At 37.8% G+C, this 18,017-nt stretch overlaps 1 protein-coding gene across 12 annotated transcripts in view; it reads right to left on the bottom strand.

Annotated features, from left to right (window-relative positions):
* AKAP9 (A-kinase anchoring protein 9) overlaps window positions 1–18,017 on the bottom strand; it is a 148,273-nt gene that overhangs the window by 16,975 nt on the left and 113,281 nt on the right. For 11 of the 12 annotated variants that reach the window (XM_080663144.1, XM_080663139.1, XM_080663141.1 and 8 more), the window contains 12 exons: window positions 15,482–15,634; window positions 14,961–15,140; window positions 13,015–14,088; window positions 11,522–11,659; window positions 10,528–11,016; window positions 9,795–9,858; window positions 9,581–9,702; window positions 8,843–9,034; window positions 8,412–8,582; window positions 3,953–4,097; window positions 1,216–1,435; window positions 307–457 (listed from right to left, as the gene is read on the bottom strand). In XM_080663144.1, the coding sequence (XP_080519270.1) occupies window positions 307–457; window positions 1,216–1,435; window positions 3,953–4,097; window positions 8,412–8,582; window positions 8,843–9,034; window positions 9,581–9,702; window positions 9,795–9,858; window positions 10,528–11,016; window positions 11,522–11,659; window positions 13,015–14,088; window positions 14,961–15,140; window positions 15,482–15,634 (3,099 nt within the window). The remainder of the gene's footprint in view (window positions 1–306; window positions 458–1,215; window positions 1,436–3,952; window positions 4,098–8,411; window positions 8,583–8,842; window positions 9,035–9,580; window positions 9,703–9,794; window positions 9,859–10,527; window positions 11,017–11,521; window positions 11,660–13,014; window positions 14,089–14,960; window positions 15,141–15,481; window positions 15,635–18,017) is intronic. The other variant, XM_080663149.1, reaches the window with a different exon arrangement.

Below are 18,017 nucleotides of genomic sequence, written 5' to 3'. Positions count from 1 at the left end.
TCTGCATTAAGCTGACATGACTGTCCTATTTATCAAATTGTGTATGCACTAATCAAATTCTCAAAACACATGTTGCAGAACAGTCTGTATGTATCCTTGGATGCAGCAAAACAAAAAAAGCATCACACTACTAGCATTTCCTGGTACAGTTCAGATACCATTATAATAGTGTTTAACACAGAGCAAACAAATTATTGTACCTCACAGAGAGTCCAAAATTGACATTTTAGAAAGAGAAAGTCTCCAGATTCTTTCACATATAGTTGTGGATTTTCCACAGATATTTAAAGACAGAGATAACAATACCTCAAGTTCTTCTTTATCCCGCTCTTCACTGCGCCCCAGTTTGGCTTTCTCTTTTTCCAAAGCCCACTGGAGCTCTCTGGATTTTTTCTGTTCACTTGCTAACGTGTCATTAAGCAAATGTACTTCATCTGTTTTATCTTTAACTTCCAACCTAAATCAGAGAGACAAATACACTTTCATAAAACTACTCTATAGTGAGAGGAAGAGAGAGTACTGCTTTCAATGAAAAGTGGAGGCATATAATACACTAGTTAGTAAGAAAATAGAAACCATGTAAGGATTAAAGACTGTTGACTGTGGTTCATTTCAAATTAATGGTTTCTAATAGTAAACCTATTAGTTATTTACCATTGAGAACAATTTACTATTACAAAATAATATTAATAAAAATTCTTTCTTGTCTTCTACCAAAACTAAACACGGGAAATACCATGTATTTTTATGTGTGTGAAAACAATGTTCAAAATAAAGACTGCGCTCAGAATGTGTCCGTTGCAAGCAGAGTATCACAGTATTTACACCAACAAACATTCTTTTTACAAGCATTATCTTTTAAAGCATTTTGCATATATTAGCCAGCTGAACCATGAATTCTACTGAGATCATAAATGCAATTTCAGATTAGTTGATCAAATAAATAAAATAAAGGTCAAAATTATACCTTATATAAAAAAATCTCAAATAGAATGGAAGCCACAGTAGAGAATATGCCAATACATAATCATGAGTTTATTATTCATAAATATTTGGAGTTTTCCTTTCCACTGAGTTATTCCGTTAACGAAGTTTCATGGTATTTAAATATCGTGTATGTATAATATTATGTTTTTGTAAGATCTGTGCAATGTCTGTGACAAAATTGTTCCACTTTCTTCACACAGCACAGATTTATAAGGAAGCCTGACTCACCTGAATGCCTCTAATTCCTTCAGGTGCTTATGCTGTGCCTTAAGTGTTGTTTCCAGTTCCAGCGTAGTCTGTGCAAGTTCACTCTTCAGCTCAGCAACCACCATTTTCTCAGAGCTCAGCTGCTCCTGCAGCTCTCCAGCCCTGTCTTTCGCACTGCTGAGCTCCACCTGCATCTCCAGCATCTGAGACTGCTTCTGCTGGATGTTATGTTCCAGGAGTTCTAGATGGAAAGTTATTAATATTTAAAATATGATCTAGCAACTCATATCTGGTTTGTAAATATTTTGTTAAGAAATGATTTGTAATTTAGGCAATTACTATAAAGCAAATGAAAAGATTACAGTCTCAACAGTTTGGTAGCCACACAAAGTACTTACAGGAATTACTCAGTAACTATGACTACAACGGTCAGCCCTCCTTTGCAGATAGTCCCTAGGAACTTTACTAGAGAAATGGGAAGTCCAAACTCCAATTTGAATCATGTTTTTTTTCTTTAAGAACCAACCAAACCCTTGCTATATGTCTGTTACAATGAAAACAAACTGAACTATTTAAATCCCTAGGTATAATAAACAAATAAGTTTCAAAATATGCATCAGGATCCCATTTTTGTGGAAAATGTGATTTTATATACATATACACATTGAAAAGGTCTGAAGAAATATTTACCTGGGTATTAACAGTCATTATTTTAAGATTTAGGAAATTCTATAGTTATTTTTACTCTACTCTTTTATTTCTCTATTCTACCATAAAAATATTTTTAACTTAAAAAATTTTATTACAGTTCATCCCTTCATATTACAATTTCTATTACTGATGTTAGGAGACAGAAATAACTTGAATTTAGAAAATAGTCATGTTAATTCAGGCTTTTAAAACTATTTCTTAGAGAGGCTCAGGATCTACATATATAAATATGTATATATGTAAAACATAGCTTTCAATGGTGTTCTATTTAACTTAAGTAAAATAATACTAATCAATTCTCTAAAAATAATCTTCAATTAATTTTATGTCTTAATATAAAGGATATATTTAATTTGTGATCTCATTATACCCATTTTATCTGAAATATTTACAACCTTCAGCTTTTCAATGACAGATATAAGACTATTAGAGGCCTGGTGCACAAAATTCATGCATGGGGGGGGGGAGGGTCCCCTTAGCCCAGCCTGTACCCTCTCTAATCCAGGACTCCTTGGGGGATGTCCGACTGCCGGTTTAGGCCCGATCCCTGGGATCGGGCCTAAACCGGCAGTCGGACATTTCTCTCACAATCCTGGACTGCTGCCTCCTAATTGCTCACCTGCCTGCCTGCCTGGTTGCCCCTAACTGCCCCGCGCCCCCCCCCCCCCCCGGCTGATTGCCCTTCACTGCCTATGCGTGCCGGCCTGGTCACCCCTAACTGCCCCCCGCTGCTGGCCAGGTTGCGGCCAACTGCCCTCCTCTGCCAGCCTAATCGCCCCCAACTGCATCCCCCCCACTGGCCTTGTTGCCCCTAACTGCCCCCCCCTCTGGCCTGGTTGCCTCTTACTGCCCCTGCTGCCGGCCAGGTCGCCCCATGCAGCCTGATGTTCAGTCATTTGGTTGTCCCTCACTAACCCCCCTGCTGGCCTGGTCGTAGGCAGCCATCTTGTGAGGGGGTGAGGGTTAATTTGCATATTACATCTTTATTATATAGGATGGTATAACGTTCAAAATTTGTAAAAGCATGGCTGTTTGTAACATATTAAACAAAACTGAAAACAAAGATACATGTCTTCACTAGATATGATGAAAATTATATTTCAATTTAATCTCAAATTATTTCCATCTAGCAAAAGTGGGGAAAAAATCTGAAGCAGTATTACAAAAGCAGAAATTCAGCTAACCAATAATCATATGATAAAAGGATGAGACCACTTCAGTAATTAGTAAATATAAATTAAAACCACAACAATACACTGCCCCCTCACCAGATTGGCAACAAAAGTCTGACAGTAACAACTCTTGGCAAAGATGCCAAGCAACAGAATGCTCATACTTGCTAGTAAGCATACAAACTAATGTGACCACTTGGAAAACAGTTTGGCATTATTTAATAAATTTGCAGGTAGGTATTTTATTACCCAGCAATGCCCCTCCTGGGTTTGCACCTAGAAAAGTCATGCATGTATGCATCAGAAACATGGTATATCAATATGCAGATTAGCACTGAATTTAGTAGCTAAAAAGATATACAAATTGTGAAATATCCACACCCGGGAATTCTGTACAGTAACAAAAATGAATGAACTAGAGATAACTGTAGTAACTTAGAAAAACGTTATAGAGAGGTGAAAGAAGAAGACATAAATATATACAGAGTGATAAAGTTCAAAAGCAGAAAAAACTAAACTTATATGGTTTAGGAATATATAATTAGGTAGTAAAACAAACAAAAAAATCAGGATAAGGTCACCTCTAAGTTACTAGATGAGTGTGTGTTTGGGAAGGGGGTTTCTGGTATACTTGACATGGGTGATGTTTCCACAGATACTCATTTAATATACCATATAAGCAGATATATATGTGTTTAAAACTAGCTGGATAATCCTTTAATCCCTAGGGTAATTAATGTAGATTATCTCTCTGATATGAGAATGAGAACAAAATGTGAATAAGAAGAAATGTGTTTTAACTGAATAATAAGAAGGGAGACAATGTGAAATATTTTCACCTGTGTGTTATCATATGAGCCTATCATACAGCATACCTTGGCTTGGTTGATCATTCTCTTTTTCTCTTTTCAGAGTCATTTTTCTACCATTCATCTGAGCATGCAGTGCCTGAATTTCAGATAACAAACTCCTCCTATCTGCTTTCTGGAGGCATTCCACAGCTGCTCGATATTCAACACCCTGCAACAATGCAAAGTGAAAATCAAGTGAAGGGAGTTATAAAGACAATAAAATTAACAACCAGGAAGTCTGAAGAAGAATGAATGGAACACACATGCTAGGATTTACTTCTGGCTATTAATCTTTACATTTATTTTGAAATTCTTCAAACATAAGAAAACACGAGGTATCCTATCTAATAAAAGAGTAATATGCAAATTGACCATACCTCCGCTACACCAGCAAGCCACGCCCACCAGCCAATCAGGAGCGAGTATGCAAATTAACACAACCAAGATGGCTGCAGCCATGGAGAGAGCAGGAGGCTTAGGTTTCCCCGGCAATGGAGGAAGCCAAGCTTTCTGCCTTTTCTGGCCTCCCTTGGCCTCCGCTTAAGGCTACAAAGTTTCCATTATAGAAGATAAATAAATCCCAACAAAAATGGCGGTAGCCACGGAGCTGGAGAGAGCAGGAGGCTTGAGTTGCCCCCGGCGATGGAGAAAACCAAGTTTCTGCACACCCTGGTCTGCCTTGGTCTCTGCTTAAGGCTACAAAGTTTCAATTATAGAAGATAAATAAATCCCAACAAAAACGGCTGTGGCCACAGAGCGAGCAGGAGGCTTGGCTCCGCTCAAGGCTATAAAGTTTTAATTATAGAAGATAAATAAATCCCAGATCCCAGGGCCTCCGCTTGGGTCACCGGGGGGCATGGCCAGCCTGCAAACCACCACCGGCCCCTCACCCAGGCCACCCCACGCCCCAAGGGAACCCCCACCCTGATCCGGGACACCCTTCAGGGCAAACCAGCCGGCCCCCACCCGTGCACCAGGCCTCTATCCTATCTAATCAAAGAATAATATGCAAATTGACCATCACTCCAACACACAATATGGCTGCCCCCATGTGGTCAAAGATGACTGCCCCCATGTGGACACAAGATGGCCAGCAGGGGAGGGCAGTTGGGAGGGACCAGGTCTGCAAGGGAGGGCAGTTGTGGGCGATCAGGCCAGCAGGGGAGGGCAGTTGGGGGTGACCAGGCCGGCACAGGAGGGAAGTTGGGGGCGACTGGGCCTGCAGGGAAGGGCAGTTGGGGGGGACCCAGGCCTGCAGGGGAGAGCAGTTGGGGGGGACCAGGCCTGCAGGGGAGGGCAGTTAGGGGTGACCAGGCCTTCAGGGGAGGGCAGTTAGGGGCAAATAGCTGGCAGGGGAGCAGTTAGGCATCAATCAGGCTGGCAGGGGAGTGATTAGGGGGTGATCAGGCTGGCAGGCAGAAGCGGTTAGGGGCGATCAGGAAGGCAGGCAGGTGAGCATTTGGGAGCCAGCAGTCCTGGATTGTGAGAGGGATGTCTGACTGTCCTTTTAGGCCCGATCATACCTTCTGCCCTACTTCACACTCATTTCAATATTATCCAGGTAGGATCGGGCCTAAACGGGCAGTTGGACATCCCTCGAGGGGTCCCAGATTGGAGAGGGTGCAGGCTGGGCTGAGGGACACCCTCTCCCCGTGCACGAATTTCATGCACCAGGCCTCCAGTCTATATACAAAACCCTAATATGCAAATAGACCAGTGGCAGAACAACTGAACAACCGGTAGCTATGACGTGCGCTGACCACCAGGGGGTGCGCGCGGAACATGGCGAACATCGGCAGCAGGTGGCAGAGCACAGAACATGGCGGGCCTTGGCTGTGGCAGGATAGTGGAACAGGTGAGCGGGGGTGCCAGACCAAGGCGAGGCACCATTCACTGTCATCGGGGCAAGCCTCTGGTGGTTACTGAAAATTCTTTGCTCCCGTCCCACCCGGTGCTTGCACCCCCTGCTGGCGCCCAGTGCCAGCCCCAATCACCCCTGAGGGCTTCTCCACCTTCCCCTGCTCCTGAGGGGCGATCAGGGCAGCAGCTGCCACTTGCACCTGCTGCTGGCGCTGGCCCCAATTGCTCAGCGTCATCAGCAAGTGTGAGTGGGGTTGGCGCCATCAGCGCATGGGAGTGGTGGTGGCAGGAGTGGGGCTGCCAGGAGACAGGGGACTGGGGGCCGCAGTGGGAGGGGCTGGGTGGGGGTGCAGAGGATGGGCTGAGACCCACCCCTATGCCCACTGCAGCCTCACGGTCCACAGTTCCTTTCAAGGTGCATGAATTCATGCATTGGGCCCCTAGTCTATAATAATAAAAGCATAATATGCTAATTAGACCGGGCAGCTAAACAACCTTCCGGACATCCTTCTGACGTCCTTCCGGATGACCTTTCGGACGAAGCTCCATGAGGCAAGCTGCTGCAGCTGCAAGGGCCAAGCCCCTTGCATGAATTTTGTGCATCAGGCCTCTAGTACTACAATAAACAACCATGTACATAGCCTAAGAAATAGCTCCTATACAATAAAGCCCCTCTGTACAACTCCCTGAATATATCTTTCTGTGTACCACCTGGTCAAAAATAACAAATTGTAAGTCTTGTTGTTTTCATACTCTTTGCATATTATGTTACATACACACAGCTAAACAATATACAATACTGTTTTGCATGTTTTAAAGCTTTATATAAATGGCATCATATTGCATTTATCTTGGTGTAATTTGCCTTTTTCACTTAATATGTTGGTGAACCAATGGGTTGACACATGTAGCCCTACTTCACACTCATTTCAATATTATATATAGTATTCCATAGTGTGAATAATACACTACATTTTATTTGAGCATCTTTTTATATATTTATTGGATACTCTTTATTGTCTTCAATGAGAACATATATTTACCCAGTTGTCCATTTACCCATTGGTTGCTTCAACATCACCGGATAATTGACCTGTTTTCTTGTGATGTCTTTGTCTGGTTTTGGAATCAAGAGCAATCTGGCCTCACAGAATGGGTTGGGAAATGTTTTCTTCTCTTTTTTATTTGGACGAGTTTGTGAAGGACTAGTATTAATTCTTCTTTAAACATTTGGTTTGAATTCACCAGTGACGCCAATGTATTTCACTAACTTCTTTTTATTTATTATAGTTGAGCCTCATTATTTAAGGATTATGTATTTATGAATTTGCCTATTCTCTAAAATGTATTTGTGACCCCAAAATCAATACTTGCAGTGCTTTTCAGTCATTTGCAAACACACAGTGGCAAAACATTTAAATTGCCAGGCTAGTATGGCTCAGTGGTTGAGCGTCGACCTATGAACCAGGAGGTCACGGTTTGATTTCCGGTCAGGGCACATGCCTGGGTTGCGGGCTCGATCCCCATTGTGGGGCATGTAGGAGGCAGCCAATCAATGATTCTTTCTTATCACTGATATTTCTCTCTCTCTCCCTCTCCCTTCCTCTCTGAAATCAATAAAAATATATTTTCAAAATTTTAATGGCCAGATGTGCATATTCCTAGCTGAAGTCAAACAAGGAGACCCTGTGCCTTCTTGTTTCATCCCTTACACTCTAAACAAGTGTTCTTTCTGCCAGCCATTTAGTGCTCTTTTATGCACTTTAGTGCTTTTTATTGGTGATACTGCTGTTTAAAATGGTCCCTCAGCACAGTGATGAAGTTATTATCTAGTGTTCCTAAGCACAAGAAAGCTGTAATTTATGAAGAAAACATGTGTTAAGCTTCATTTAGGCATGAGCTATAGTGTTGATGGCCATGAGTTCAATGTTATTGAATCAATGATATATAGTAAATATAGTGTCTTTAAACAGAAACACACATAAAACAAGGTTATATATTGATTGGTTGACAAAAATGTCATGAGCAGGGGCTCACAGGAACTGACCCTTCGATTTCCCTTGGTAGCAATGGCTCAGTATTCACAGCAAATTCACAGATTCTAACTACAGCCAGTAGTAAGAACTGACTGTATCATATCTCTTCTAATCTCTTTAGGCTATTTTGTTGCTCATTTTTTTTTAAAAAATATATTTTATTAATTTTTTACAGAGAGGAAGAGAGAGGAGAGGGATAGAGAGCTAGAAACATTGATCAACTGCTCCTGCACACCTCCTACTGGGGGTGTGCCCGCAACCAAGGTACGTGCCCTTGACCGCAATCGAACCTGGGACCTTTCAGTCCGCAGGCCGACGCTCTATCCACTGAGCCAAACCGGTTTCGGCTTGTTGCTCATTTTCTAACTTCACAAGCTGGATGATTAGCTCATTAATTTTTAATCTTGCTCATTTTCTAACGTAAGATAAAAACACTTTAGGTAATAATTTTTCTTCTAAATATTCTTTAATGGCTCCTGCTAAAATTTTAACCTTTTGACTTACTGTAAAATTAATCAATCATTCATTTTATTACTATTAAAAAGCATTCTTTCCTTTAAGCTTTATGTAAAGTTTCATTTTGATACCTGTTCCTGTATTCTCTGTTCCAAACAGCTCAATAATCCAGCTGCATCTCTAGTGCCCAGAGCTGCCAGTTCGGTCTGAAATGCGGCGAGTAAAACACTTCGTTCCTTTATGAAAACTTGCTGCAGGGCAAGCAGAAGTTCACCTCGCCAGTCTGAGAAGTTTTCATGAGACTGAGTATAAAAATAAAAGTTAGCTCCAAATAAGCTTGTTTAAAAAGGCTCCAAAAAGGATATTTATCTACTAACCAAAATAAATATTAGAAGCCTAAAGCATGTCAATTTATTTGCAAGTATGTGACTTGGCACATTTAAATAATATGTAGTAATTTATGTGAAAATACATCACAAACAACAACAATTTAATTTGTAAAGCGCCTTAAGATAGCTAAAAAGCATATAAAACTATTGAGATGCATAATACTCCTGAGTACCTCGGCTTCTCTTTGCACTTGCATTTTGGTAATTAAGTCCTTAAGAGATGAGATTGTACTGATGTAAGCTCTTCTCTCTTCTAGCCAGAATTCTGAAACTTGCTGAACAGAATGGTCCTCTCCATCACTGTAGGGAGATTCGGTGAGAGAGAGCACCTGCATGCCCTCATTGTGAACAGCTCTCAGTAATCCCTAGAAACCAAAACCCAAAAGCCAGAATTATGACAACTTCTTCAAAGACTGCAAATTCAGACAGTGAAATTTTAAGCAAGACAGCTTCATATATATGTACATATATATGTTAGATTTATTTAGAAAAGCCACTGCAGATAGGAAACACCATTCTACCACCTTCCTATGAAGGGGAAAGCCATAAGATGGCCTAAGACTTTATTCCTTCTACTTATCTAATGTGTTCTTTTGGATTCAATAATTAGCCACTAATTTGACGAAAAGAAATATGTAGAAGATAAATTCTAATCATTGAGACCACTTTAATAATATTGGCAAATATAAATTTCAGTAATAAAAATTTTCAAAAAAATCTTGATATAAATATATTATACTTTATTATCTGTAAAATATGGAAATAAAACTAAGTAGATCCCCAAGGTTCCTTCTAGTTGTGCAATTCTCTCTCCATAGAGGATTTTACTATATAACTTTGAATAGATTATCATGTTCAATATAGAAACCACACTGGCTAAGTTTTACTAAAAGATACATGTCTTTTAGTACCTTTATTTTCTTTGGAAACGAATCTGTTGAACTTTCGCTTTCTTCTCTTTGGCCTTCTGATGTCAAGTCAAATCCCTGACTTTGTGCAAGATAAATTCCTTGGCCCCAGTCTGATCCAGAATCTAAAATAAAGAAAACAACAACTGACTATTAAAAAGAAACAAGTACTTTTTAAACAAGCACTATACAAATTCCAGAAATTTATATAACTTACCACTAGAACATATTTCTCTAGTCTGGTAACCATCGGAATGTGTTAATTCAGGAACTGAGGATCCCTAATTGGAGAAAACAAAAAGCCCCACATAACTTTCTTTGCTTTAATAAAAATAGGGCCCAATGAATATAGTTTTGTTTTTTCTAATGCTATAAAAAAAACAAAACACACACACACAACAAAAAACAACACTCAATTAAGTTTGTTACACCTTTTAAATAAACAAAACTATCTATGGCTTACAACAGTGGTCAGCAAACCGCAGCTTGCGAGCCACATGCGGCTCTTTGGCCCCTTGAGTGTGGCTCTTCCACAAAATACCACGGCCTGGGTGAGTCTATTTTGAAGAAGTGGCATTAGAAGAAATTTAAGTTTAAAAAATTTGGCTCTCAAAGGAAATTTCAATCGTTGTACTGTTGATATTTGGCTCTGTTGACTAATGAGTTTGCCGACCACTGGCTTACAACAAAGCTTTAAATTTTTTTTCTTCATGGATATTAGCATAATAAGAAACACTCATGAGTTAAGGAGCATTAACACCAGGTTTCAAATCTGCACAGGAACTTTGTGGAAAGTTAATATCTGACTCTACACAATGGAAAGACTTAAAATGGTAAGTTTATCATAAGGAAGAGATTGTCCTAAATTTTTTTTTCTCTGAAAACCACGGCATTTTTTTTTTTTTTAAATTACAGAATGCTGAAGAACACATAGTATGAAAACCAAATACCTCTTTAGCTTTCAGACACTGTATCACTGCCTTCAAGGTACCACATTCCTCTGTCAGTAACTGAATAGCAACATAGTGTTCCCTCTTTAAGGTTTCAGTTTCTGAAATATGTCTGGATTCCATATCCAAAATTTCAGCAGCATGTAGCTCTTGCATTTGCTCAATTTTTTCAGTAAACTGAGTGATTATTTCAGTAACTTCTTCTGATGAACATTCACTCTGTAAATCAATTTGGATTCCTGCGTTTCTAACACGGATTTGTGGAGTCTGGTTGCTGCTATTCACCCTGAGAGTCCTGTCTGTCTGGGATGCGGTGCTTGTACCCTCTTTAATAAAAAGTGGCTCTAATATGCAGATATTTCTGTTTTCTTGTTCCTCAGTATCATCTTCTTTTTCTAAGAAGTAGGATAATTTCTCTTTTGTCTCTGTGAGTTGATCCCTGACTTGGCTTAAATCTTTCTGGAGAAATGCCATATTCGTTTCTTTTACCTAAAAACATAATGAATAGAACCATAGAACATTTAGTTTAAAATACTGAACGTAGGATTTAGGGTAGAGAGGAGGGTATAATTCAGGCTAACATTTTCATTATATGTTCATTTTCCTCAGAATAATAAAAAAATTTCAGAAACACTCACAGTCTCCATATATATTCCTATATATATGATCACAGATTACCACAGAAAGTGAAAACATTTTTATCAGCCTCTACTTTTGGTTCTCACGTGATATATAGTTTCCTTTAACATCTGTCTTTCTCCTCCTTCATTAATAAAATAGAGATTAAAAGCATCTTCCTAACAAAGATTCCAAGGAAAATCAAGGAAGAATATGCCAGCAATGAAATTTATAATAATTTTTCATCAAATTCACAAAGTTTTTATTTTTTTTAGCTTTAAGTTATGGATCTGTGTTTGTTTTCATAGAAGAGAATATACCTTGAAATATAATTAAGTAGAAATAAGTGAATTAGGAGCTATGTTACTTATTTTACCAAAAGCTCTTGTTGAAGTTTTTCTGCCTTTTCTTTATAATTGGCCAGTTTTTCTTTAGTAGCTGCTGACTCAGCTCTAAGAGCCTCCAATTGACCAAAGAATCCACTTTCTTCATTGGTATGAATTAGCTCAGTTGTCTGTATGGCAGTGGAAAAACATAAAACACATTTTCAAAAAATACAGCCAAGTTGAAGGCACATATACATTCATTTTTATTGATTTCAGAGAGGGAGAGGGAGAGAGAGAGAAATATCAATGATGAGAAAGAATCATTGATCAGCTGCCTCCTGCATGCCCCCCACTGGGGATCGAGCCTGCAACCCAGGCATGTGCCCTTGACCGGAATCGAACCCGGGACCCTTCAGTCTGCAGGCTGATGCTCTGTCCACTGAGCCAAACCGACTAGGGTGGCACATATATATTCTAATGAAGCTTTTTCAGGACTGCCTATCAGATAAAAGGAGTTGAAATGATCCATGTTCTTTCAACAAATAGGGAAACTTTTTTAGAACCATAATTTTGTATTCTTCAGACAGTAAGAAAAGAATGCTTTTCCAGGAATGATAGGTAAATACTCTCATCAGTATATAGCTTAAAAATTTGTAAGTTATTATTTAAAATATTTTGGGTACCATTAAAAAAACTTTCATATTTATATCCCTTTCCTCAAAAGATACTAGGTGTTACTAAAATAGTTCTTAGAAGTTTTATATACATGGAAAGCAGCATTACTATTTTAATATTACTTATAGTAATTTATAGTTCCAGGAAGCTGGGAAGAAAAAGCCTAGTAAGTGGAAAGAATTATTATTCTTTATAAAATAAATTATACACTTATAAAATCCTGATATAGCAGTTAATCTCCTGGTATTCACATTTACTATTCAAAATAAAAATATATATATAGTGAGAACTTGAAAGTTAAAGTCCTTTCACATCAGTCCTATGCTAAGAAATAACTGAGATTTCAGATCTTTATGTAAGCAGATGTACAGGGTGAAATACAAATTGTTCACAGGAAAGAATAAAATTTATTATCAAATATAAAATCTATAAAAGCTAAAGATTTATTACTAATATTTTAATTTGGTAGAACACTAGAATATTTTGATAATTTCCATTACCTTAAAAGGGATGATGATATACATGCATGTTAGAGGGAAAAGGAAAAACCCCACCCAAGTTCCAGAGGACATTTGCTAAACTTAACATTTCTAAGTTTCTTCTGACTACTCTATTTAATGACAATGCTAGTGAAATAAATATTGTGATTTGAAGACCACAATGATGGATACAAAATATAGTTTGTATCATTTATTCTAGTGATAATATGCATAGAATAGTTTTTTTTAATAAAAACTCTTTACCTATGAATTGCTAGATGTAAAGAACACTATCTTTAATTTAATAAATTAGCAATCAGCTTAAGGAACAAAGGAAAAGAGAGTGTCTTAGTTTGTATTAAAATGAAAAAAGTTAAATGCAAACTAACCTTGGGAACTTCAAAATCTCCCTGAGAGCTTCTTTTCCTTTCTTTGCCTCCCTGATTTTTCTCACTGTCCTCCAATAGCTTCTGTAGTTCTAGTAGCTTCTTTTCTTTTTCCACCGCATTTTTCTCTGCAATTTCTACATGTTCTTTTTCTAAAACCAAACTAGTCTGCATTTCAACCACCTGGCTTTCTAATTCTGATATTCTTAGGGTTAATGCTGATACATTTGACTCCATCTCGTTTTCTGTTAGTTGATTTAAAGTCTGTATATTTGTTCTTTCGGGCTCTGATGAACTTTGTCTCCTCTGACAGAGTTTTGCATATTCCTTGACTGCGTCAAGTTGGACCTGACTCACGACAGCAGCAGCAACTTTTTCCTCAAGCGCAGTCTGCAGGTCTACGATCTTCTTTCGGAGCATTTCTGTTTCAGCCTGGCCTTGCTCTTGCATGTCCTTTATTTGGTTATAACACTGGCTAAGTTCTAAGTTCTTTGCACTCACAGTGCTCTCAAGTTGTAGCACCTTGGTTTCCAAACTGTTTATGGAAACTCTGCTGTTTTCTTCAGAAGATGTGAGGTAAGTCTGACTTTCTAGGGGTTGAAGAGCATCCTCAGTAAGGACTTCTTCTACTTCAGGTTCCTTTTTCCTCAGATCTTCTGTAGCCATGTTAACACTTTTCTCTGGTATACTTTGGATTTTTTCCTTGTTTTCCTGTTCTCTCTTTAAGCTGCTTAATTCTTGTGTTAGCTGGTTCATTTTGAAATTGGTTTCTTTAAGTACATTTTTCATAAAGGCCATTTCTTCATTAGTGGTTTCTACTTGCTGCTCCAAAGCCAGTTTCTCAGCTATCACCATCTCCAACTGATGTTGCAGACTATCTACTTCTTCTGGAAGAGAATTAGCATGCGTTGATGTCTTCTCTTCAATATTCGCCAATTCCTGTTGAAGTTTTTCAATCACTTCATTAAGCTGCTCGATTTCTTCCTCTCTGGTTTTCTTTACACGTTCTTGATCACTCACCAAACATTCTATTTGGGTTTCAAGATCCCTTATCAGTTCATTTTTTTCTTCAATAACCTGTTAGTTAATGAAAAAAAAGTAACATACATAATAAAAATGCATTTGTATTTTGAGAATTCTATTTTATTTTAGGGCAGGGTATTCAAGTATTGATCACACAAAATAATATACTTCTTGGACATACTACATTAATTTTAACATAGATCAACAGACCCCATCATATCAAAGAAGGACCTAATTTAGGCTTTCATTCAGAAAGTTCTGTAAAATATAAAGAGATTTACACTTTTAGAAGCTAATTTCCTATAAGTAAAACAGTCAATATCAATACATTTAATCGAAAAAAAGGAAATATTGAAATGAAAACAATTGCCCTAGCCGGTTTGGCTCGGTGGATGGAACGTCGGCCTGTGGACTGAAGGGTCCCAGGTTCGATTCCGGTCAAGGGCACATGCCTGGTTTCGGGCTCGATCCCCAGTAGGGTGCATGCAGGAGGCAGCCAATCAATGATTCTCTCTCATCATTGATGTTTCTATCTCTCTTTCCCTCTTCCTTCCTCTCTGAAATCAATAAAAATATATTTAAAAAAATTAAATGGAATGAAAACTATCTATAGCAGATAGCACCCAAATGTCATTATCTTATTTAACTCATACTAAACAATAGCATTTTTAATAGGTTTGGTTAGAATGATATGATGAACTCTAAATCACCAGAGACTTCTTGTAAAACATGAAAAATCTTTAACAATATTAGGAGGGGATAAAAAATATACATAGCTTGTTAAATTAAAATTCATGGTAAAGAGCATTAAGTTTTACTTATTTTGATATTCAAAGAGAAACTGGAAAAAAAAAATCACCATTTTGTCCCTCTTAAAATTCTAGCTAAATTAACTTCAGGTAATAATCCATCTTAAGTTAGTGTACCTTGTTATCCGTTGTAATTTTAAGTTGATGCTGAAGTTTTGTAATTTGCTCATTCAATCGGTCAATTTCTACCTCCTTTTCCTGCATTATTTGAGCAAATTTCCCAAATATCACATGGTGATCCTGAGTAGAGGTAGCATCAGATTCCTTTACAGTAAGTCCCAGCTTCTCCATTTCATCCTAGGGACAAAAATAACCTTCCCAGTTGGACAAATCATTATATGTGATTTCTAAACTTTCAATTAACTTTTACAAAAGATATAGTGCCCAAAATATATAAATTGAAGAGTGAGAGATAGCATAGGTATTGTAAATCAATAATTCTTAAAATATTTTGATAACAGGTATGCATTTTTTTCATTTATGAGGAATTTAAATGTTTCTATTGGCTTAAAAATAAGTTCCATGCAAATCCATTTGCAATGAATGTTCCTCTGTTAGCAAATGCTTAATATACTAGTAAACACTTGCACAAGACAAAAACTATGAATTATTTAGCAAAGCTTTTCTTAACTAATTACCTTAAATAATTTGTTTTCTTGTTCAAGTTCTTGTAGGCGGGTAGTAGCTTCCTTTTTCTGTATTTCTAATTGCATATGTAGTTGCTGAACTTCTTCATTCTTATTTTCCAGTTCTTCTCTAAACTGTTCTAACTGTTCTTCTAAGTTTGTGATCTTAGATACCAAAATTATCAAAAAGAAAGAGAAAAAACTGTTTATACAAATATTTATCAAGAGTGATGAAGAATGCTGTATTAGCTATATAAAGTGTGTGCTTTAAAAATTTTTTTATTTTTATTGATTTGGAGAGAGAGAGGAAAAAGGAGAGAGAGAGAGAGAGAGAGAAACATTGATCTGTTGTCTCAAGTACCCTCACCGACCAGGAATCGAACCCACAATCTAGGTATGTGCCTTGACAAGTAAATGAACCTACAACCTTTCGGTGTACAGGATGATGTGCCAACCAACTGAGCCACCTGGCCAGGGCTGTGAGAATAAAGGAAAGAGGTTTCTCTAAGTCAGATGTAACTGTGTGGTTTCTAGACTTTTTAAAACATAACACCCTTAAATCATCCTGCCCAAAGCAAAGATGAGACCTTCAGAAGGATACAGGAGCTATTTCCTACCTAAAATACTCTGAGATAAAGCAGAAAAGGATCATGGGAGAAGAGAAAAAGTCTACATTTAAAATTTTATGTTAAATTTAGTTTTTATCAAAAGGTTGAAGAAAGTAGTAGAATTAAATCAGTTATTTTTGCCACCAGGTGAGAATAGCTCAATTTAGTCCATATGAATACCGAACAAAAGATCTGGCTGCCATGTGCCTTGTTTAAGCAGAAGGAAGCAGAGGTGGAGGTCAGAAATAAGAAACATAAAAAGTTAGTTATTAATACTATCTTAACAGAAAATTAGAGAGCTCCTACATATAGGACAATATAATTTTTGCTCATTTCTGAGGATAAATCTCATTAATGAGAAAGCAATTAAATTGCTCTTTGATGATTAGATAGTGACTGAAACTAATGATTAATATTAGAAGCTCCTATTGTTATATTTTAAAAATTGGGTTTGAGCCCTAACCAGTTTGGCTCAGTGGATAGAGTGTCGGCCTTCGGACTCAAGGGTCCCAGGTTCGATTCTGGTCAAGGACATGTACCTTGGTTGTGGGCACATCCCCAGTGGGGGGTGTGCAGGAGGCAGCTAATTGATGTTTCTCTCTCATCGATGTTTCTGGCTCTCTCTTCCTCTCTGTAAAAAATCAATAAAATATATTTAAAAAAATTGGGTTTGATTGAGGACAGGAACAGTCATTTAGCTCACTGCTTTGTAGCTACTTATAAATATTTAATGAATGGATTTGCAAAAGGGTATATATCTGATGATCAAATTGCTGCATTAAAAACAACCTAAGATGCAGGAGCAGCATTTAATGGCAGCTGGCACTCTATAAATCATTTATCACCTTAGAATTTCAAAGGGAGCATATACTGATTACATAAATACATAGTCAGAATTGTATCTTAGCATTGGCAAGGCAAAGATCTTCAAAATGGTTCAGCCTAATACTTCCTTAATAGAAACAGTATTGACACTAGTAATAATAGCCATCACTTATAGACAATTTACTGTTAGGCATTGTAGAAAGTGCTTTATATGTACTATTTTCAAAAAGCCCTGTAACAAACTTATGAGGTCTTTGCTAAGATTATCCCCATTTCAGAGATGAGGAAGGGAGTTACTGAGAGAGGAGTTACCTAGTCCTGAGGTCACAAGGCCAGTATGTGGAAGCCAGCTTTTGGACCAGAGAAGTTTACCTCTGGAGCCTTACTTTTTTTCCAAGAAGGAAATAGTTTATTTCAGTCTCCACATGCCTTTATATCCTTAGTTATAGGACTTCTGTTCAGCTAGTCTTCAGATGGTTCTAGGTTGATTGTTCTATAATTTAGCTGTAATTTTGATGTGGTTATAGGAGGAGGCGAGCACAGCTTTTACCTACTCCACCATCTTGACTGGCTGGAGCCTTACATTCATAACTATCATTTATTACGCTTCTAATAATTAATGTCTAAGACTTATATTTAAATTATTTTCTGTAACCCTGGTATTAAACTCAGCAGACACATCTTAAATACATTTATAGTTGTGCATATATAATTATCAGGTTAGTTTGTTGAAAATTGTGACGATTATATCTTCTTCAAAGTTATCTAATATAATGCTATTTATACTTATCACTATCTTCTACAACTTCTTTTGATGACAAGGTATTATTTCAACACATACATAGATATTTAAGTTCAAAATTGCTGCCCTACGTCATATGGTATTTATTTTCTTTTTGATATAATAGATTAAGGTCGAATACTTAGCTCTGTGATCTAAAGCCTTGCTATTCAAAGTGTGGCCCCTGGTGCAGAATTGGCATCATCTGGGAACATGTTAGACGCAGAGATTCTCGAGCCCCACCCAGACTTGTTGAATCAGGATCTTCAACAAGATCCTGAGGGGATTCATGTGCACATTACACTTTGAGAGGCACTGGTCTAAAGCACTAACA

Source organism: Plecotus auritus, assembly GCF_963455305.1.
Source record: "Plecotus auritus genome assembly, chromosome: 4".
Taxonomy (NCBI): domain Eukaryota; kingdom Metazoa; phylum Chordata; class Mammalia; order Chiroptera; family Vespertilionidae; genus Plecotus; species Plecotus auritus.
This window is presented reverse-complemented; position numbering and strand designations above follow the sequence as displayed.